This window comes from Acomys minous (assembly GCF_964271855.1).
Source record: "Acomys minous genome assembly, chromosome: 18".
NCBI lineage: Eukaryota > Metazoa > Chordata > Mammalia > Rodentia > Muridae > Acomys > Acomys minous.
This window is the reverse complement of record NC_140501.1, coordinates 20,548,929-20,569,068: the sequence shown is the minus strand read 5'-3', so window position 1 is coordinate 20,569,068 and position 20,140 is coordinate 20,548,929. Positions and strand designations below refer to the sequence as shown.

At 41.9% G+C, this 20,140-nt stretch overlaps 1 protein-coding gene across 16 annotated transcripts in view; it reads left to right on the top strand.

Moving 5' to 3' along the window:
- Positions 1 to 20,140, top strand: part of LMO7 (LIM domain 7) — a 197,832-nt gene that overhangs the window by 141,882 nt on the left and 35,810 nt on the right. For 8 of the 16 annotated variants that reach the window (XM_084768125.1, XM_084768127.1, XM_084768126.1 and 5 more), the window contains 8 exons: positions 1,194 to 1,392; positions 5,276 to 5,528; positions 6,403 to 6,684; positions 7,229 to 7,429; positions 8,257 to 8,976; positions 9,885 to 9,914; positions 17,153 to 17,270; positions 19,247 to 19,389. In XM_084768125.1, the coding sequence (XP_084624251.1) occupies positions 1,194 to 1,392; positions 5,276 to 5,528; positions 6,403 to 6,684; positions 7,229 to 7,429; positions 8,257 to 8,976; positions 9,885 to 9,914; positions 17,153 to 17,270; positions 19,247 to 19,389 (1,946 nt within the window). The remainder of the gene's footprint in view (positions 1 to 1,193; positions 1,393 to 5,275; positions 5,529 to 6,402; positions 6,685 to 7,228; positions 7,430 to 8,256; positions 8,977 to 9,884; positions 9,915 to 17,152; positions 17,271 to 19,246; positions 19,390 to 20,140) is intronic. The other 8 variants (XM_084768131.1, XM_084768122.1, XM_084768121.1 and 5 more) reach the window with 3 other exon arrangements.

Here is a 20,140-nt window from a genome sequence, read left to right as displayed (position 1 = left end):
TGATTTGTTCCCAGCTCTTGCCAGCCTTTCTTCCTGTGTTGAAAGTATTCATGATAAACGTTAACACAAAAATACTTGCAAACCTCACATCATTGTTATCCGACACAGTGTTTCCATTTTGGCTTTATCTAATGGTGACTGTGCATCTATCTAGGTTTTTACTTAACCATCTGAAGATGGATTCAGATATCATACCTCACTCCATCCCATATTCACAGAGTCCATCTCTTAAGAGCAAGAATAATATACACTTTTAAAAAATCTCAGTAGTCATCATCATTAAGTATTGAGTCTATTTCCTTATGGTCTCTAAGGCATGATTTAATCAAAGTTTGCATGTTATATGTTGTTATTAATTCTTATGTTCTTTCTCTTGTCACCTGAGTTTAACCTCGCTGATTTTATGTCCTAAGTTTTAAAGGGCCAGTCAGGCCTTTGCCATTAAGTTTCATAGATGTGTTAGTTAAAAAGGCTTATGTTGGGAAAGTTCTATATAAGTTCTAAACCTAGATGTATTATCTTTGACCTATTCCCATGTATCTGTTCATATAAGAGCCAAATAACTACTTTATTTCTATGCGAGGATATGTCCTACATACCAGAAACCATGTGTGCTCACTTTGACTCAGTAAGAAAGGAGGTTGGGCTGACAGCATTGCACAATGGGTTGTGTAATTAATGAAAGTAAACAAATTCCATGATGGGCATACTGACTGCTCTTTAAAATAATAGTTTTTTTTTTTTTTGAGGGTAGGTAGGGTAATAGAACATCACCCTGGTCTGATGTTTAACATAAGCTACCTAGATATTTCCTGGAGAGAGAACAAGACATTGTAAAAATGTGCCTCCCTTTTAGGTGTCAAAGTTAAGATTTTTTTTTCTTTTATATCTTTCATCTTTTCTACCAGAGAAAAATATAAATCATTGACCAGCACTTCAAGGCTACTCTAATTTTGAACTTAGCATTTTCATCTTATGTATTGATCATATAACTTTATTAAATAATTTCAGGAATCTTATTGTGATGTGGAATTTTGAATTCCTCTCTATCATACAATTTGCTGCTTTTAGCAGTCTTTTCTTCTTTTGTTGAACAGAGAAGCCCTGGCAACTCACCTGCCTAATTATTCAGAGCCTTTGCCCCTCTGCAAGTTCTTGTTCGCTCACTGATCTTTGAACAACGTTTCCCTCAGGCCCTTGAAGACTCTAGCTGCCTGAAGAGAAGTGGCCGTGACAGTGGCTACGGTGACATCTGGTGTCCTGACAGAGGAGAGTTTCCTGCTCCTCCAGGGAACCATAGGAGGGAAGACTCCTTTGAAAGCTTGGACTCCTTAGGGTCTAGATCACTGACCAGCTGGTCCTCCGATCTCACTCTTAGAGGTGGGAAGGAAGGTGAGTTGTGTCTTTGGCTGTAGGTTTATTTTTATTTTTTGTACATGAAGGAAGAGAGAAGGCAGAGAATGAAAATTATTCAAAGATTCTACCAATATATAGATTTTAATAAAAACCATGTTGTTATCTATTTGGTTTTTCCTTTTTCCACACTCATAGTGGTGTCAGCCCCCAGACCCTGCCCCCTCTGTTTTTTTCCCTTTTTTTATGTGTATTTGGACAGGACTTAGGAGGAGATGACTCACTGGCTTTCATGACTAGATTTTGTCAGTGAAAATCTCTTGAGATAGAGGCTTACCAACACGTATCTAATAAGGCCTGTTAACCCAACATATAAGTACAAAGTGCATAAGAATCTGTAAGGCATCTGTTCTAGTTCCCAAATATTTTTCTTTCCTGTCTTAATTTTACCGGAAAGACTTAAGAAATACTAAAGAGAAGCAGGATGTGGTGGCACAGACACACACCTTTAATCCCAGCACTTGGAGGTAGGGGCAGGTGGATCTCTTTGAGTTCGAGGCCAGCCTAGTGGCAAAGTGAGTCCAAAACAGGTAAGGCTACACAGAGGCACCCTCTCTTGAAGACAAAAAACAGAACAACAATAACAACAACAACAACAACAACAACAACAACAACAACAACAACAAAGCAAGCAAGCAAGAAAGAAAAGAAATAGTAAAGAGGAATAGTATTTAGTAGTTCTTTCTAAGCTCCGATTGCGTGAGTAACATGGAGGGCGGGAGGAAGCATCTTCCAGCAGCGGTCTATGCTAATTCAGGACAGAACAGGTGAGCGAGGATGAGTTCATGCCATCCCTGTTGTGGAAAAAAAATTATTTCTTTCAAACATGAAAGCTTGGGATCAAAACCATTATTGAAATGCATGTCTTCAAGGCTTGCAAGATGGTGCAGTGGCTAGAGGTGCCTGCTGCCATGCTGAGTTCCTTCTGTGGGACCCACAGAGTGGGCAGAGGGAAACGATCAATCCCGGCAAGCTGTCCTCTTACTTTATATGCGCACTGTGGCCAAGAACGAGCACACACTTTCAAAAAGGAATGCATGCCTTAATTCTATGCCTATTGGGCAGAATGAAGAGCTTCTGGCTAAATATCTAGGTTGTCTGAGTTTAGTCTAAGTAGAAACCACAGATAATAGTTCGTCAAATACTGAGGCTATTTGATAGTCTCAGTGATGGAGCATGTGGCCAACATCCAGGAGACTTGAGTTTAAGCCCCAGCACTTCCAAGACCAACGGTTTTTTTCTTTTGAAGTATTTCTGTGCTTCAAGCATCATCATTATCAGAAAAGAAATGGGAGTTCTGATTGAGAAGTTTCGGTTTCTTTATTATAGATATCAATATTTTACCCAAGACTTTTATGATGCAAAGTCTCAAAGTTCACAAATAATACGTTTGTTTTTCTAAAAGTTAGTAAGGCATGAAGATGAGCCTAATGCTTTTACATTTAGGCTAGTGAGAGTTGACTGTGGAAGGCCTAGTGTTAGCCTTTGTAACTGCCACTGCTTTTGAGGTGTGAGTTTGTCCAAGCTCAGATGTAAATGATCATAGCTAAGGAAATAAAGGAAATACTTCTAAGTTTATAATTCATCTGAGTAATTAAACTTGTAAACTAAGACGGAAAATTTCACTCTACTCTGTTACTTTGTCCTGACTGCCTGAGGAACCTATGGCACAATGCACTTGAATTTATATCTGCCTGTCAAAGAATAACAGCGGGCAAGGTTGTGGGTTTGTGGCATGTGCAGATTTGTCCTCAAAACAGAGATTCTGTGCTGCAAGAGCTGAGCCTCCTTAATAGGGGGGCCCATGCCTGGTGTGTGTGATGCAAAGCAGAGGGCCCCACAGTCACATTGCAAAGGAACCCTGTTTATGGACTGTTGAGGTTGGCATTTATAAGTATGGTAGTTGGAGGGAGGGAGGATCCAGGAGAATGAAGATTTTTCTGTGATTGCTGTATTAAAATTCTGCTACCCACACATTACAGTGGGTGGTAACCACAGTTAGGATACTATTTTTAGGATTAGAAAATTGTGCATTTAATGAGTTTTGCATGAAAACATATCAGGAGTGATATTTGTACAAATAAAAGTTCCATATTGGCTTATTATTATCATTATCATTATTATTATTATTATTATTATTATTATTATTATTATTATTATTAATTTTAAATTTAAAACTTAAGAGCCAAATAGTCGGTGATTCCAAATTTCATGGTTTTGGTAAGGAAAGGGTCTTAAATTTTTTTCTTTTTAAAAGAAAGTGCTAAAAACAAAACAAAACAAAAAAAGCAAGAAAAAAAAAAAGAAAAGAAAAAAAAAACTCCAATAAAACAAAATCCACTAGCTTAATGATTCTGGTTTTCCTGGTCACGGCGACCTAGCTAGCCCCCTTTCCTCCCAGACCCCCCTTTCACTGTGCTCTTGTGACATAGCTGTGTCAGTCCACTTCCCTCAAACCAGAACCATGTTGGCATTGTTCACTGTACATTCCTGCGTGGCAGAGGCAAGCTGCCTTTAGGTCAAGGTAACCTAGTAGGTGTCCTGAGAGTCCGTGGCTGTGAGGGGATGTGCCTTCTGAGGAAGTACACAGCACTTAGCAACTACCCATGTGTTACAAAGGCAGCAAAGAAAGGCAGGAAAGAGGTCACTTCATTTGAACTTGTACGGTTACTCTCTCTTGTCTTACTGTGCTTTTAAAAGCAGCTGCTTTTTTTGTTTTGGGTTTTTTTTTTTTTTCCTATTAGAAACCATATTATTATTATTTGTTTCTGTCTGATATTGGGATCTATCAAAAAGGATTTTTTCCTTCTATTTTCTTCCCTTTTCCCTCTTCTTGTCATCATTATCTTCATCTGTTTTTTGTTGTTTGTTTTTTGTTCTTTCAAGACATGGTTTCTCTGTGTAGCCTTGGCTTTCCTGGAACTCATTCTGCTGGCCTCGAACTCAGAGATTAACCTGCCTTTGCCTCCCAAGCACTAGGAGTAAAGGCCTGTGCCACCATACCCGGCTCCTTCTTCATCTGTTAAATCTGCTTTTAAGTGACATTTTTTTTTGGTGGTGGTGGGCAGTTCAGGACAGGGTTTCTCTATAATAGCCTTAGGTGTCCTGGACTTGCTTTGCAGGGCAGGCTGGTCTCGAGCTCATAGCAATCCACCTGCCTGTACCTCCTCAGTGATGGGATTACAGCCGTGCACCACTGTGCCTAGCTTTTTAAGTAAGCTTTTAACTACACTTCCTATTTTCCTTTATAGTTCCTGTGCTTATCAGAGGGAGCTTTAGTTCTGTGATATCACACAGGCATAAACTTTAATTTGTCAGGGATTCGGATGCTACTTGTTGGCCTTCTCTGGACTAGGATCCTTGTCCATATGAGTGGCCTTAACAGAGGTCTGTCTGTCACTGTTGAATCTTGTACAGTCTTCCTTGGGTTCCCATGCTTGCTTGTCAATTCCTGGAAATCTGGTTACTCCCTGCCTTTTCTTGCGTTACTGAGCTCTTATAGAGTTGCGCTATCTCACTTGATTTGCTAGATTTTTATCACATGGGTTATACCTCAGCGAAGGTGTGAAGCATCCTGGTGCAAAGACGGTTGGGAAGGGGAAGGAGCTGTGCAGGGGGCTGGAGATTTACCTGCTGATCATTCACAGCAGCAGAAGAATGCACTACGCGAGCCTCCAGTATGGAAAGCAGGTCCCTCCTCATGGGTCTTATCACAACTGCTTGACAAAGTTCTAAAAATACCAATGCCTCTCAGCAGCAGCAGTGCTGGGTTTCCAGGGGAGAGGAGAGAGTGTGCTGGTGGGGGGGGCGGGGGCTCGGCGGGGTTAGCCGGAGAGTAAAGGAAGTTCTTATGCCTCTACAGGTTGCGAAAGTGACACAGACTGGGAATTTACATTCAAGATGCAGGACTGTAACAAAGATGATATGTCCTACCGAAGGATTTCAGCGATTGAGCCCAAGTCGGCTCTACCGTTCAATCGATTCTTGCCTAACAAAAGTAAACAGCCATCCTATGTGCCGGCGCCTTTGAGGAAGAAAAGGCCAGACAAACATGAGGATAACAGGAGAAGCTGGGCAAGCCCTGTCTACACAGAAGCAGATGGAACATTCTCAAGGTAATGTCATGGCACGTGGCATGGAGTTCTGTATGCTTTCTGAATTGGTGGGACTAGTTTAACGAGGTTAAGCAACTGGCTGTTAAAGTGTAGTTACCACATGCCATTAATGAGTGTTTCTTTTCCTTCCTCTCTTCTCAGTTGTAAGCTGAAGACAGCTGTTCTGTTTCAGAATGCCGGCATCTGATGATCAGGCCTTCTTTTTGATGCATGCCCTCAGTTTATTGGTCTGTTTTCAGCATACTGGATGGCTAATGTGGTCCATCACAAGCCTTTCCATTGTTTTTCTTTTTCTGTTAATAGCAGTGGACATGAAAAGAAACTCTTAATGTCCCATCAAATTACCAGAGCAAAGGATGGTTTTTCCAATCCTGCTTTCCGTGTGGAGATGTGTGGGTCTGAAAGCGGTTCTGATGATGAGTGAAGGTTGCCTAGTGGGATTTTGGAGGACTTAGCCAAACATAGATTCCATGTGAAAAGAGCCCTGGGGGTTTTATCTCACAAACCACCGCTTGGCCTCAAGTATTTTCTCCTGATATGGAAGCCCCTGGGCTCCACACACCGATGAGGTCAGAAATATATTTGTCACTGGTCTGGGTACTTATGGCGCTGCTAATTGAATTAAAAAAGCAACACCCAGTCTGCTTGGAATTTGTCTTTCTCTTAACACCCTGTGTATCTGGCTTTTCTCTAAGTAAAGTGAGGGTGCTGCTGTCCTGTCTTACTTTGGTCCTAGGCGCTGTGGTGTTGAGACACGGAGTTAATTTACTTTGTTCACAGGGATGCAATGTGAGGCAGAATGCATGCCTTTCAGGCCCTGTGCCGTAAGCTGCTCACATAGTGTCTCCTTAACCTGGTTGGATATTTTGAACAGTAACCAGAGGAGAACCTGGGGTCCCAAGATGGAGAAGTGGCACACAGTCCAAGGAACTTCCACCTCCTCTTGGTATTTAGAAGAGGAAGAAGAAAAAATAACGCGCATGCCCAACATTGTGAAGGATGACCTGTACGTGCGGAAGCTAAGTCCAGTCATGCCGAGCCCAGGGAGTTCTTTCGATCAGTTTCTTCCCAAATGTTGGACCCCAGAAGATCTGAACTGGAAAAAAGTAAAAAGAGAGACTTATAAGCCATGGTATAAGGAATTTCAGGGCTTCAGGTTTGTCTTTGTGCATGCCCCTGGTCCCCAGTGTTTGTACTCTACCCTAGTCTGGTGCATTTGACGTCTTTTTTTTTTTTTTTTTCAGTTAGGGAGAGAGAAAGGCTTATTTGCCCTATAGCATCTGTTGAACTTTTAATAATTACACAAACAATGTTTACATTTAAACCTGAGCCTAGACATGGGGCCACGTGCCTCGGATCATCCTGGCACTCTGGAGGCTAGCTTGAAAGAAGCCTAGGCTTTCAAAATGGGACGCTGTCTCTAAAACCAACAACAAGAAGAGTCTTTTTTACCTACCTTCTAAGATGCTCCCTTCTACCTCTGAGGGCACTCTGCCCCCCAATGCCCGATAATAAACTGTCCATGGCCCATGTTTCTATTACTAAAACAACAATAACAACGGCATGGTAAAACCTTCAGATTGTAGATGTAAAAGGCCCCCTTTTGTATCTAGCTCAGTGTTGACTCTGGAACTTACGTTCTTCTCCATTTCTCTGTCTGCTTCTCTTCCCTCCCTTTGCCCTATGTCACTTCACGGCAGCTGGAATTCTGACCCTGAGGATGAGGACTCAGGCTCTCTCAGGAGCTCTACCATTTTCAGTAGACTAGATATGGCAGAGCATAGGTTAGCCAGCAACTACCAAAGACCTTCCCTCTTGCTGGAGCTAGCTACCCAGTATGCCATGAGGTCACAGGACAGCCATGCAGCCAAGAGGAGCAGCGGTGCTTTGGAGGAGTCCAGGTGCACCTGTCTGCATGAGCTTCCTGCTTGTGGCTGACCACAGACGCCTCATTTCACGGCTTCCGCTGCTACCTTAACCTAAGGCACTGAATACTGAGTCATGGGAACTTAATGACCCAGGGTAAACGCACAGTGCGTAACGCATTGCCTTCTGCATGAATGATGGCACGAGGGCTATAGAAATCAACGTGCTATTAATACAATAATGTGCACAGTACTTACTATGCAAGAAATCTTTTGGGAAGCCATCCCCAAAGTGCTTTTTAAAATACTATCCAAAATTTACTGTTGTGCTGTGTATGGAGATGTGGAAAAAAGAAATAGTTTTAGAAAGACACTGGGAAGGCCGAGTCTAGAGAATATAAGCCAAGCCCCCGCCCCCCCTCGGTCTTTTATAAGACTATAAATCACTTTATTATTTCTACTTACTAGGATGTACACAATGGCATAAAGAATTTGATGGCCAACTCTTTGCATGTTCTAAGATCACACACATCCTTCTCTAGGGGAGGGGATGAGGCCACTGTGGAAAACAGAATTAGGAAGTTGGTACAAGGAATGGTACCCAGTATGCCAGGCAGGTACACTTGACCTGAGTTTGTACATCTTGATAATATTTACGTTCCCTGGCAAGTATAGCCTGTTGTCTCTGCAGATGCCACCCAGGAAAGTCACAGAGAACAGCAATGAGCATTTGTCTCATTTGTAATGCTCCCTCCTGTGGCTCCTAAAATCATTCCCTCCTGATAAACCCTGCTTGGTCTGCTGCCTAATTACCATTCTCCTCATACTTAAATGATTCTTCCTTCTTCTTTTCTGTGCTTCAGTCAGTTTTTATTGCTTCAGGCCCTCCAAACATACTCTGATGACATCTTGTCTTCGGAAACAAATGTCAAAATTGATCCCACCTCTGGCCCAAGGCTCATAACTCGCAGAAAGAATCTCTCTCAGGCACCAGGCTATGGAGCCCACGACCTTGAGCTGCCAGCCCTGGATCCTGACTTAGAAAATGATGATTTCTTTGTCAGAAAAACAGGGGCTTTCCACGCAAATCCATGTGTTCTTCGAGCCTTTGAAGACTTGAGAAGGTTCTCTGAGCCGGACGATGCTGTTGAACGTGATATAATTTTGCAATGTCGGGAAGGTGAACTTGTCCTTCCAGATTTAGAAAAGGATGATATGATTGTTCGCCGGATCCCAGCACAGAAGAAAGAAGTGCCCCTGTCTGGTGCCCCAGATAGATACCAGCCTGTCCCTTTCCCTGAACCCTGGACCCTGCCTCCGGAAATCCAAGCAAAATTTCTCTGTGCGCTCGAAAGGACGTGCCCACCCAAAGAGAAAAGCAGTAGCTGTAGAGTGTTAGTTCCGTCCTATCGACAGAAGAAGGATGACATGTTGACTCGCAAGATCCAGTCTTGGAAGCTGGGCACGGCTATGCCTCCCCTCAGCTTCAAGCCCGGCCCCTGCAGCGAGGCCGACCTGCAGAAGTGGAGGGCCATCCGGGAGGCCAGCAGACTTAGGCACAGGAAGCGGCTGATGGTTGAGAGGTCAGAGCGTGTTTCTGCAAGGATTTGCCTTGTGATGGATGGTCTTGTGTAACTTTCCTTTTTGGAATAGTGAAAAAGCCGCATCAGTTTTCAGCTCTGCATGTTGTGTGCTGTTTTGAAGCATCTTGTAAAAAAAAAAATGATTTGGCTTTGAGAAACTTTTAGTCATTTCATGGAAGAAGTGCAGTTCAGTATTTATACGTCTTAGGATGATTTGAGAAGGTGTATGCAAAGCTTGCCTTTGGCCTGGAAGTGTCCACCATTATATTCCAATGTGAAATTGGATAAATATATTTTCTAATTGTGCTTGTGGGCTTTTCTCCTTGTGTCTATCATTTTTGTAATAGTCTAGCTGTGTCTTTTTTATTGAGTTAAATATTTTCCTAGAAATCCGTCATTGCTGACTGCATTTTACCTGATTTTTTGCTGTCAACCTGGGTATCTTGAACGATCAGTTTGTAGCAGTTTTATTTACAAGGTTCAATGCAAATTCCATTAAAATGCATGAGTCTGTCAAACTCCTTGTGTTTGTGGTTGTGGCCATTTCTGTAACATGAGCCATGCAACTTCCTGACAGCTGTTCAGTTCACTTTAGGTTGGAAATGGGCAAACTTAACCAGGCTGAATACTGCGAGCGGCCCTAAGTCTAACTTACTTCCTGGCAAGGGGAGGCCTTTTCTTATGAATTTCTTGGCTCTGACTAAATTGAGAAAATGTTGACATTATTTTACCTGAGTTCCTTGACATAAGAGACTGACTCTAACTGGAAATATTATGAGGCCGCTAAGGGGCAGCCTGTTCAGATTTGCCTATTTCCAGTGTGACTCAAGTGACAGACTCTGGGTTCCTAGAAAGTAGCACAACTGGAGAGAGACCCTTTTTTAACTCTTGGTTTTTTGGTTTCTTAGACTCTTTCAAAAGATTTATGGTGAGAATGGGTAAGTTTTTTATGGTTCCCATTAAAAGTAAATTCACATGTGTGTTTGTCTTCTCTGTAACGTATTGCACCTCTTTCTGTCCTGGCATGTTACTAAATGGGGTGCTGTGTCCACTGCATGGGATTTTTACTTACTTTTTATTAACATTGCAACCTCATAGCAATATTTTTGTATCTAAATGGCCAATGCATGAACTGTTGTGTAAAGCAACAGTCTTTGCTGTATTACACTTTAACTCAATCCTTTTTTCTTTTTTCTTTTAATTTAATGATTGAAAGTAACGAACGTATTGACTTAAGACGATGTTCATTTTTGTCTTTAAATCTTAAATTACACTAAGCTTCTAATTTCTGGTTGTTGTAGGTCTTCTCCACAAACTGTGTTTTAGAAAGCCTGTGATAGGGAAAGACAATACTGCTTGGTTTACGTGAGAACTCACGTAGCTGGCATAATTCACATCCTTAGCTCCTGAGGAGCTTTATTGGTGAGGATGGTTAATAGTTTTGAAAAACATTTTCAAGATTCTTGATCAGGGTAGAAATGATTGTAACATGGTTCCCTATAAGGAACAAACTAGACTTTCCATAATTGTAAGAAAATAATCTTGATATTTTAAGCTATTACTCCTTCTCAGTGCGTTATTACCAGGCTTTCTAGAGCTGGAACCAGCTGGTTCTGAGGAAGAGAGTTGAAGGGCGCTCAGTATCCTCGTCAGCCTCAGGAGTTGAGTGTCTTCCTCTTACTACGGCGCATCTCACCTCTCAGAATCTCTGATTTTGATAGTTCTTTTAGTAACTTTGCTAGCTTAGAAATTTAAGAAGCTACTAAGATCACGGCAAAATTCACTCTAACAACTCTAGACATTGGAGACATGATTGAGTGATGAGCCATGAGTGCAACTAGTCTTTCCAGTGTGGCCCGTGAAAACACACTGTCCTTGTCCGCAGCCTTGTGCACTCACAAGGGTTCTCACGTGTGAGGGTGAAGAAGTTAGTCTTGGGCATAGCACTTCAATATCTGTTTTAACTGGATTTAAAATCCTCTCAACTCTTCAAACATTCTGAATAACCCTCATGAAAGATTTTCATTTATAGCCACATTTGACTTTGTAGCATAAGCACAGCTCTGTTTCTGGAACAGTTTTCCTAAAGGGGGCACAAGTACCGAGAGAGTCTAAGTACTTGGGGCATGAAAACTGCCTCTCTGACTTGACTCTACCTGTTTTTCCTTAGTGCAGGATTGTTATGTGACTTGAATAACCCAGGGCAAGAATAGACTCGATGGGAGAATTCATGCCTAGCTTGCCTGTGGCTGTGGCTTCAATCCCCAGAACTGTGCACCCATCCTTACCACAAATACTCATAAAAAGGAAAACTTAAATATTCACCCTCAAAATGCAGATGGTTTTTTTTTTCAGAAGCATAACAGTCAGCAGCAAGTGGTACCAGCAGGCAATTCCAAGTAGTTGTTTGGTTATATCCCTCGTACAAACTACGTGCTATGGTTTTACGAAGTTTGGGTTCTGTCCTGTGTGATGATAGAAGCTTGGTCCTGACAACAGTTTACAAATGTTTCCTTTACAAGGCTATTTAAAGAATCCTCATGGCGTGCAGTGCTAAGGTAACTACACGAATACAGCAAGATCATCTGTTAATTGAGACTAATGAATAATACATGACTTGTCAGATAATGGGACCTACTGTGTCTTAGAAAATACAGCTCTGTTTAGGAGCAGTTGTAGGTTTATTTGATTTTCCTCCTATGCTTTTAAAATAATTTCCTTCCTTTAATTTTATGCAGTGGAAGTAAAATATAAATTAAAATTTAGGTACCTGTAGGAGTTTAAGTATTACCCATTTCACATTTATGCTGGGTGAACATTCTCTAAATACAATATAGTGGAAAAGCAGTACTTTTTCATACCTTGTAATTAAAAACTAACTGCCTGCTACCGGAATACTTTCTCTGTGGTACAGACCAATTCAAAGAGAAATGTATAGTATTTTTTTTTTGAGCCCTTTGCCTATTAAACACTAGCTTGCATTCCATGTAGTTTTTGCCGCTTGTGCATGCTATGTAAGTGTCTTTCTAACCTTTGGTCGGCATGCAACATGTTACATTTATTAAGATGATTTGCCTGTTAGTTCTCATGTATATGTCTTCATGTTGCATGAATTTACATCTGTGTGGTTTTATGAAGTTTGGGATATGGTCGTATATGGCAACGGTACTGACGATGGTTTATAAGAATCTGTATAAACAATCTTATAATCTGATAACCACCAAATCTGCTATTAGTATCACAAGGAAATAGATACCAATTGCATGTGAGTTGGCAGCCAGAGACAACTAAGGCAGGTATATTTTTCTTACAGAGGTTGGCCAAATGACTTTGCAGGATTATCAAGGCCTATCAATCAGGGCATATCATCAAAGCAGGCCGAAAGGGAGGGAAGCAAGTTGACCTGGGTTATTTTTTCTGGGGACTTTCTTTTCTACTCCAGGTGAAATCTAGTTATATCAAGAAATATTTCTCATATTACAGCCAAGTGTGTGAGTGCAAATTACATTTAGTACTTGGTGTATGTTCTATAATATTTGGGGTAGCTCTCTACAGCAAATGATTTTCTGACTGGAAAGCCAATAGTATTGGTGCTGAGAAACCCAAATAAGTTGATAAATCTATAAATGAAAATTTCTTCTTGTGCTCTTTTATTCTACTTGATGGTAATTTCCATGTTTCACACAAGTTTGAACTCTGATTAGTCTTCACAAAATCCTATAGTGTCTCATAAAAAATATATCTACAGATAGATAAATTAGCATACTTATATTGCTTTCAAAGCTAGAGATCTCCAACTTGCTGTTTTTTGAATTTCTATTTGCCACCTAAGGCTATGAGTAAATTTATGTCTATGAAAAAGTATCTTATATTAGCTCTTTTGGACTCTTTATTCTATAGACATTCATCTGTAAGTTTACTGAAGTTGGATTTTAGGATAAAATTCTTTATTTCCAGCAGAAAGTGTGAGGAGCATAATAGAAAAGCAGAGGAGAACAAGGAATATATATATTTGTGATTTATAAGAGACACCTTAAACATCTTCCTGTCCTCCCTAATACTATTCAATTAATTGGAAAGGCAAGATGCTGTGATACCTGCATTTTCAGGGGGGCAAATAAAAATGAAGTTGTAAATTGGAGCCTTATTAGGGGAAGAAGGAAATACAACCAATTGTAGCAGGTAATCCTGAGAGAAGTACGTGACTTACCTGTGCATTGTCTATGCTGGGCATGTCCTTCACAGTTTCTCTGATGCTTTCTTCAGTGCTTATCTCGGTTCTGGGCGGCAGACAGGGAGGTATTACCCGCATTCCACAGACAGGGAGAAAGAGACAGAGAGTGCAGCTTTCCCAAGGATGGAGGCTCTCAAGTGGTAGAACCGGCCCAGGGCTGTGCCTCATGAGGTAACTCAGGGAGACTGCTTGGCAGTGCTGTTGACACTCAAGGAACTCCTGGGACTTTGATGTCATGTGGTTAATGCTGATAAAGAAAGAAAGCCTTCATCATCTTTGTACTCAAAGAAGTTCTAGATTTTTATCTCCGGGGTCTGGGGCAACCTCTCTGACTTGAAGCAGTTTACCATGCTGGTATCTACAAGGTTACATTCAGTCATTATCTGCCTTAATAAGAATTAGTACACAGCACCAGATTTTAAGGACGTATGCCAGCACAGCCTTACCTAGTTATCCTAACTTAGTGGATGAGGAGCTAAGGTTCTGAGAAGGGAACTGATGTGTGTGTAGGGCGTGCAAGGCCATCTGGTGGCTGGGCCTGGAGCCCTCCCTTTTTGTCTCTCTCTGGAGCCTACGCAGACTGTTGTGGCATGTGCTCCTGCTTTAATGGGGCTAACTTTATACACCCCAGGAAGGAAATGTGCTCACATGCTTGCCTACACAAAGACTTGTCTACTGTAGCTCACGCTGGCTGCGTGCCTCTGGGCTGCTAGGCTTAGCTCAGTGCTCAGGCACTCAGGGGACAGAGGCAGTCTTACCTTTGACTGGAACACTGCATGGGAAAGTGTACAGCAGTGCTTCCCAGGCTGGGAGGAGGAAAGCAAGGAAAGATGCCTTGGAAGGTTCTGGATTAGGACAAGTGACTCAACTTTCTCCCCACAAAGATTAGTGGCATATCCATTAGTATTTTACTTTTCTTTTGCAGCTTACACAGTGCCATGTGTTGTATGTCCAGTCCTTTCTCATGCTGTGGACCTGCCCATTCCCTTCCCATTTCTTACTGACTATTTTTGTTTTAACCCAAAAAGCCTCTTTCCATGTGGGCACAACTTCAGTGAGTTTATAGTCTCAAATTAACACAATCCACCTTGGTATGTAGTTATGCCTAGTGAGAGGTATATTATACGTGCATACGTTCATATATTTTTGAATACTTATATTCTATATGTTATGGATTCCCTACTAAATTCATATAATGTTATCAAATTTTGGAGAGAAGTTATGCTTTCCCACAGAGTCAGTTTGGATTTTCCATGCTTGACTAACTACGATCTGACTTATTTAATTCTTAGCACAGATACTAAATGTATCTGCATACATGGTACTGTGCTGATGTTTTCTTTCCAAGTAGCATATGGCTTGTGAGGGAGATGCTCTAGGCATGCTTGTGCATGCTATATAAGATGAAGCCAATAATTAGTAAACATGAAAAACTACTATAGCTAAAGAACTAGAGCAGGCATGAGAAGGGGCAGTCCACTCTTCACAAGGAAGAGTCACGCAGGCTGTACGTTTGCATGGTAGAACACTCTAGATTGTTGATCGGATATGTTTATGGAATACATACTATGGGTTGGCCTTTGGTTTTAAGCCTAGTGATATATCATCAAACAGTCAGATGTAATTCTTGATAACCTTACAGGACTTAGCAGGTATTAGAGAATGTGCTTTAGGAGAGAGGGCTGGGGTCCAGGCAGTCCAGAGAGACATTTACAGACTCTTGGACCATGGGAAGAGAAGGAAATACTGAATAACACTGAAGCAGATACTAGGAAGTGAAGAGAAGTCATGCGGTTGTCTGGCCAGATTGAAGAGTAAGGGGAGAAGCAAGAGGTGTGAGCAGGAGTAAGAAAGCCACTTGGCAGGAGGAGAGTGAGAGAGGAGACTACGACAGAGGGTTAGAAATGAGTGTGGAGAGGCAGGAAGGGACCAGATCATTTAAGACCACACAGGTCTGTGAAGAATCTACTTAGCCCTTCGATGGGAAGAAGCTTAAGTCTGGGATTGGGTGCCCCATGACCTGACTGTGACTTAGCTCTAGCTGCTGTGTTGGGCTGGATGATGGTGGAAGCAGAGAGATCTTTGGGATCCTTCAAGTGGAGGATGTGATGGAGCAGATCACTAGGATGATGGGAAGGAGGTTAGATGTCATTGGATTCCAGGACAAGAAAGCAGAGGACTTACGAATGAAATGAGCGTTATGAGAGATGAGAGTTAAAGAGGAACCTGGGTGACCCCAGCACTTTTGACTCTTAACTGGGGAAGGATGGACTTGACCTTCACTGCCGACAGTGAGGCACGTGAGGAAGGCAGACAGTGGGCACGTGACTGTGGAGAGAGCCTAGCTGTGACTTTGAGTGGTATTTTGAAAGAGGCACCAGTAAAGGGCTTTTGAGTTGGAGGGGGCATTTGAGGAAAGCCTCCTCTGATGATAATTTAAGCAGTTCTTTTGGAAATCCAGGGGAGGGTTGCTTGTGCCTTGACCTGCACTGCTGGCAATCGAAATGGAAAGAAAGCGCCATTAAAGGAGAAGATAACTAATTGAAAGTAAGGAGAAGAGGGAAACAAAAGTGAAAAGTGGTTCTTCGGTTTCAAATGTAGATGATTGAGGGCGGGTACCACTTTAACTACCACAGAGGAAAAGCAGGATTGAGATTGGCTGCACCAACAATAGCAACGTGTTTAGTGAGGTGCAGTTAAAAAGAAATCCTTTCCAGATAGCATTTCAGCAGGTCCCTTTACAGTTGAGGTACCTAAATGCCTATTCACAAGTAATTGGAAAAGAGTCAAAGGGGGCAGATCCTAGGCTGTAGCCTCCAGAGTTATTTGCATAGGAGTTCCAAGTGCATTCCTGAACCAACTAAGAGTGATGAAAAATATGTGGTAGCAGAACTTGGGAGAATACAAAACTATGGTGCCCCAAGATGTACTAATATAATGAAACACATGGTTAATTACAACATAATTAGCTCAGAAGTAGAAAAGGAATGAGCATTTTGGCTACCCACCTCTAAAATGCTCTGTCTGCTCTCACTGCTGACCTGGGGGTGGGGGAGAGTCTTTTTCATGTGTGCAGTCTGCATAGGAGTAGTAAACATATTCTCCAACGCAGTCAGTAACCCAGGTGAACAAGTCTCTTTACTGGTAGGAAGCAATTTTACGCTCTCTGAGGGTTCGAAACGTGTTAGAAGATAGTTTTTTTTACAATGGCCTTTAGAATATGTAACAGTAATGGGGAGAAAGGCTTTGAAACCCCCCATTCTGGCATTATTTTCTGATTGTACATATCCATATACAGGGGCTGCAGGCTAAGTTGTGTGCTCTGCCCTCCTGAAGGAGAAGGGTAACCAAGGTGATTGGGAAAGGCTGTGGGAGACTACCTGTGGGCTTCTGAGAACGGGTTCAGCCGCACAGTGGTGCAGTAGGTCTTAGAGGATTGTTGAGAAGACACAGCACATCTTTTCATGGTGTTGAACTTGAGGAGAAAATATCAGGTAGTCACTAAATTATTTAGCAAGTCTAGCAAAAACAGCCAAACTTTTTTTTTTTTTTAACTAGATTATCTTTGAGGGAACATAGACAAACTCACGCAGGGTAATGTTAGTGACTGGTATTTATTCCCCCCAAGATAATCTTAGAGTTGACTCCTCTAAATATAACCCCTGGATTACTGTTTTTACAACTGTTTAAGATTATTTTGACCATTTTGTGGAAAAGAAAGAAAGCATCTCACACCTGAGTTGAACACCAGGCTCTCATTTCTGCGCTTTGGAAAAACACCATTTATCAGTGTTGTGCTATTTCAGGGACGCTATCACTAAAGCATCTGGGTAGGGCAGGAGACATTTAGGTGGAATTTCTCAATAGAAGCCCAGTCTTCATGTGAACCCTCGGGCCAGCCACAAGAACCGCTGTGACTGTGGGTGTTTTTTTTTGTGACAGGAGCAAGTCTATGAGCGATGTAAGTGCAGAGGATGTGCAGAACGTGCGTCAGCTGCGGTACGAGGAAATGCAGAAAATGAAATCCCAGTTGAGAGAACAAGATCAGAAATGGCAGGATGTGAGTACTCTAGAACTGGGGGTGCGGGTATAGGGAGGGCACGGGATGCCTCTTGCTTCTCTTAAAAGAAAGTCAATGTGCTTAAGAGATAATTTCTTTACTATTATAGCTTCCAGCACTACAGAAAATATGACCAAAGTAGTGTTATGCATCTTGAAGACCATTGGAAAAAATATAGATGTGTTTATCTTCTAAGAGATTGTGAGTTCTCAATGTCTTCATAGGAGGACAGTGAAGTGTTTATTTGGGGGAGTGGCTGAGTTGGGGTACGGCTGCTAGTTATACCTCTGCTAGAAAAAGAGCACTGACAAGATTGGGGCTGAGGAGGAACAGGTTGTAGCCCAGATCTTGGCATTGGTTGGGAGACATGAAGAGTTCTCAAAGTCACTTGGAGAGTAATGTTTTGGTTGAAGTCAGTATCTAAGTCACAATGGGCTGTGTCAGCAGTGCTGGCATGTACAAGTGTTTGTCTGGATATAGCCTTAAACTTTAATCTTGACTTTTAAAGAAGAAAGCATAACCCTTTCATTTAGATATAGTAGTTATTGTAAGATGTAGGAAATAAGGAACTATAGTGGGTAAGCCATACCCCCAAGCCCAGATAAGACAGTGGTAAGCCGGTGAAGGGACAGGATGAACGAAAGCAAGAGAGCAAGTCAACCTTAACATACAAAACGTACTACTTTGCTAAACTTTAGTGCCCTCTTGTTTGAAAGTTGACTTAGTGAACAAAAAAAACAGCACACAAGGGAGGGAGGGAGGAATGGGAGAATGCATGGGATGGGATAGCAAATGAGATGTAATATGAATTATTTTATTTTTCAATTAAAAAATGTGGAGAAAAAAAAACAGCACACAGGACCCAGGCTGTAGCTTGAGGTAGACTACTTTCCTACTGTGCGTGCTGCTATAATTCAGGGCCTGTACAACCCAGCAAAGAATTAAGTATCATTTTGCCAAAACATGCAGTGAAATTTTGATAAAACAATTATCAAGGTGGGCTATAGATTAGGTGAGGGCAGATGAATATTTGGGTTACTTCACTTCTTTTGGGAAGACAGTTCACTTCGATGTCAGGTTGTTGCAAAGCAGGGGTGGCCCTGTGCGTTCCCAAAGTTTAGTAGGTAAACTTGTTTTCCAAGGCCTGGGGGTGGGGTCTGGTTTGGTCTGAGACCTTGAATATACTTTCCTTTGGACTGGAATTCCTCTTGGAATCCTTGGTATTGTTATTTCTCTGATTTGGAAATGAAGAAATATTTGTAGTATTCAAAATGCCTCAATCCCCTTGTGTCACAATTGGCTTATGTAACTAGGGATAATTGAAAACCTGCCCTGGGTACGTGGCCCTGGCTGCTTTAGAACACGTTTCTAGAGATGTGGGAAGCAAGTGTGGGCTTGTACCTAAATGATGTTCCCAGTTGTTCCCTCCCAGGTGGACTTTCACCTCTGAATTAATGGGCAGTCCAGTGTACTCTCCGATTTCTCCTTCTATGGGTGCAACTGGCCTCTTCCTGTAGGGCCCCTGTTCTCTTTGGTAGACCCAGCATACTAGGCATTTCCCTTTATAGATAGTTTACCTTGTTGAGGGGAGCTATGTCTTCGGCATCTGTGCACTTCTGTGTATTGAAGTAGATATTTCAGCTAGACTGTTACGGGGGATGTTTCTGTCCCTGATCAATGTCATTTAGTATGTAATTACAAACATTCAGCATTCTTTGATAACTAGACATTAATGTAAACACTTTCTCGGATAACAAAAGTGGGATCCATCTTACTAGGTCAGGTTTTTCCAGCGGATACATGAGATAAAGGCTTCGTACAGAAACCCCAGCTATAAAAAGCAAAATTAGGGCACCTTGGCCCAAGTGGGAGTGGACGGTTTCAGCGTTGTAACAGGATACTCCAGTAGATTCTTGCTGCAAGGAAAAGGTGTGTAGAAATTCAGGTATGACCGGGCTGATGTGATTTCTTGTCAGGACCTTGCAAAATGGAAAGATCGTCGGAAGAGTTACACCTCAGATCTGCAGAAAAAAAAGGAAGAGAGGGAAGAAATTGAAAAGCAGGCTCTTGAGAAGTCCGACCGAAGCTCCAAGACCTTTAGGGAAATGCTTCAGGACAGGTAAAAGGCTGGGCACCCCTTGTGTTGGGAGAGTGTCAGAAATGGAGGCTTTGCATGTGGTGGGGCATCTGGTCACCACATGGGTGGGGCTGGGTATCACAGCATCCCAGATTTTGGTCTTCAGCATTAAAGTAATATTACTGAACTTGTGACCTAAGCTAACAAAAGAAAATACCACTTAGCCTCAATGAGGACAATTCTTTGTCTCACACTCTTGTATAGAAGGAGGTATTGGCTGTATTTGATGTCACAAAAACAGCCCACTGGATTTTCTGTTTTTAATGTGACTTTAAGGATGGGATAGTCAAATAAAACAAACTTTTCCTTCTAAGCGAATCTTATGAAGTGTAGCAATACTTTGCTGGGTTTCAGTGGTAGAGGGCAAGTTTCATTTTTAAGGAAATGGGCATAAGCGTGGTTGTGTAGGTTTGTTTATTTTCCGAGTAGGAATAGCAGGATAAAAATGAAGTTCAAACATTCACATGAGTGCTTCACTGTGTGGATCTGGAGGAAATTGGTAGACCAGAGGGAAAGCAAATAATGCTTTAAAAATAATATCACAAAGGAAATATGCCGGCAGGTGAAATTAAACAAAGCTCCTTTGTTTCTGAAATGCCAACGATCAGGAGCTTCATACGGTTAAGTAGCAGTTAGTCTGGGAGGCAGCGACTCCCTGCCAGCTGCAGGCTGAAGCTGTCTCATCAGGTCTATAAGTATGGGTAATAACCTGGAATCTGTTCTAACTGCCCAT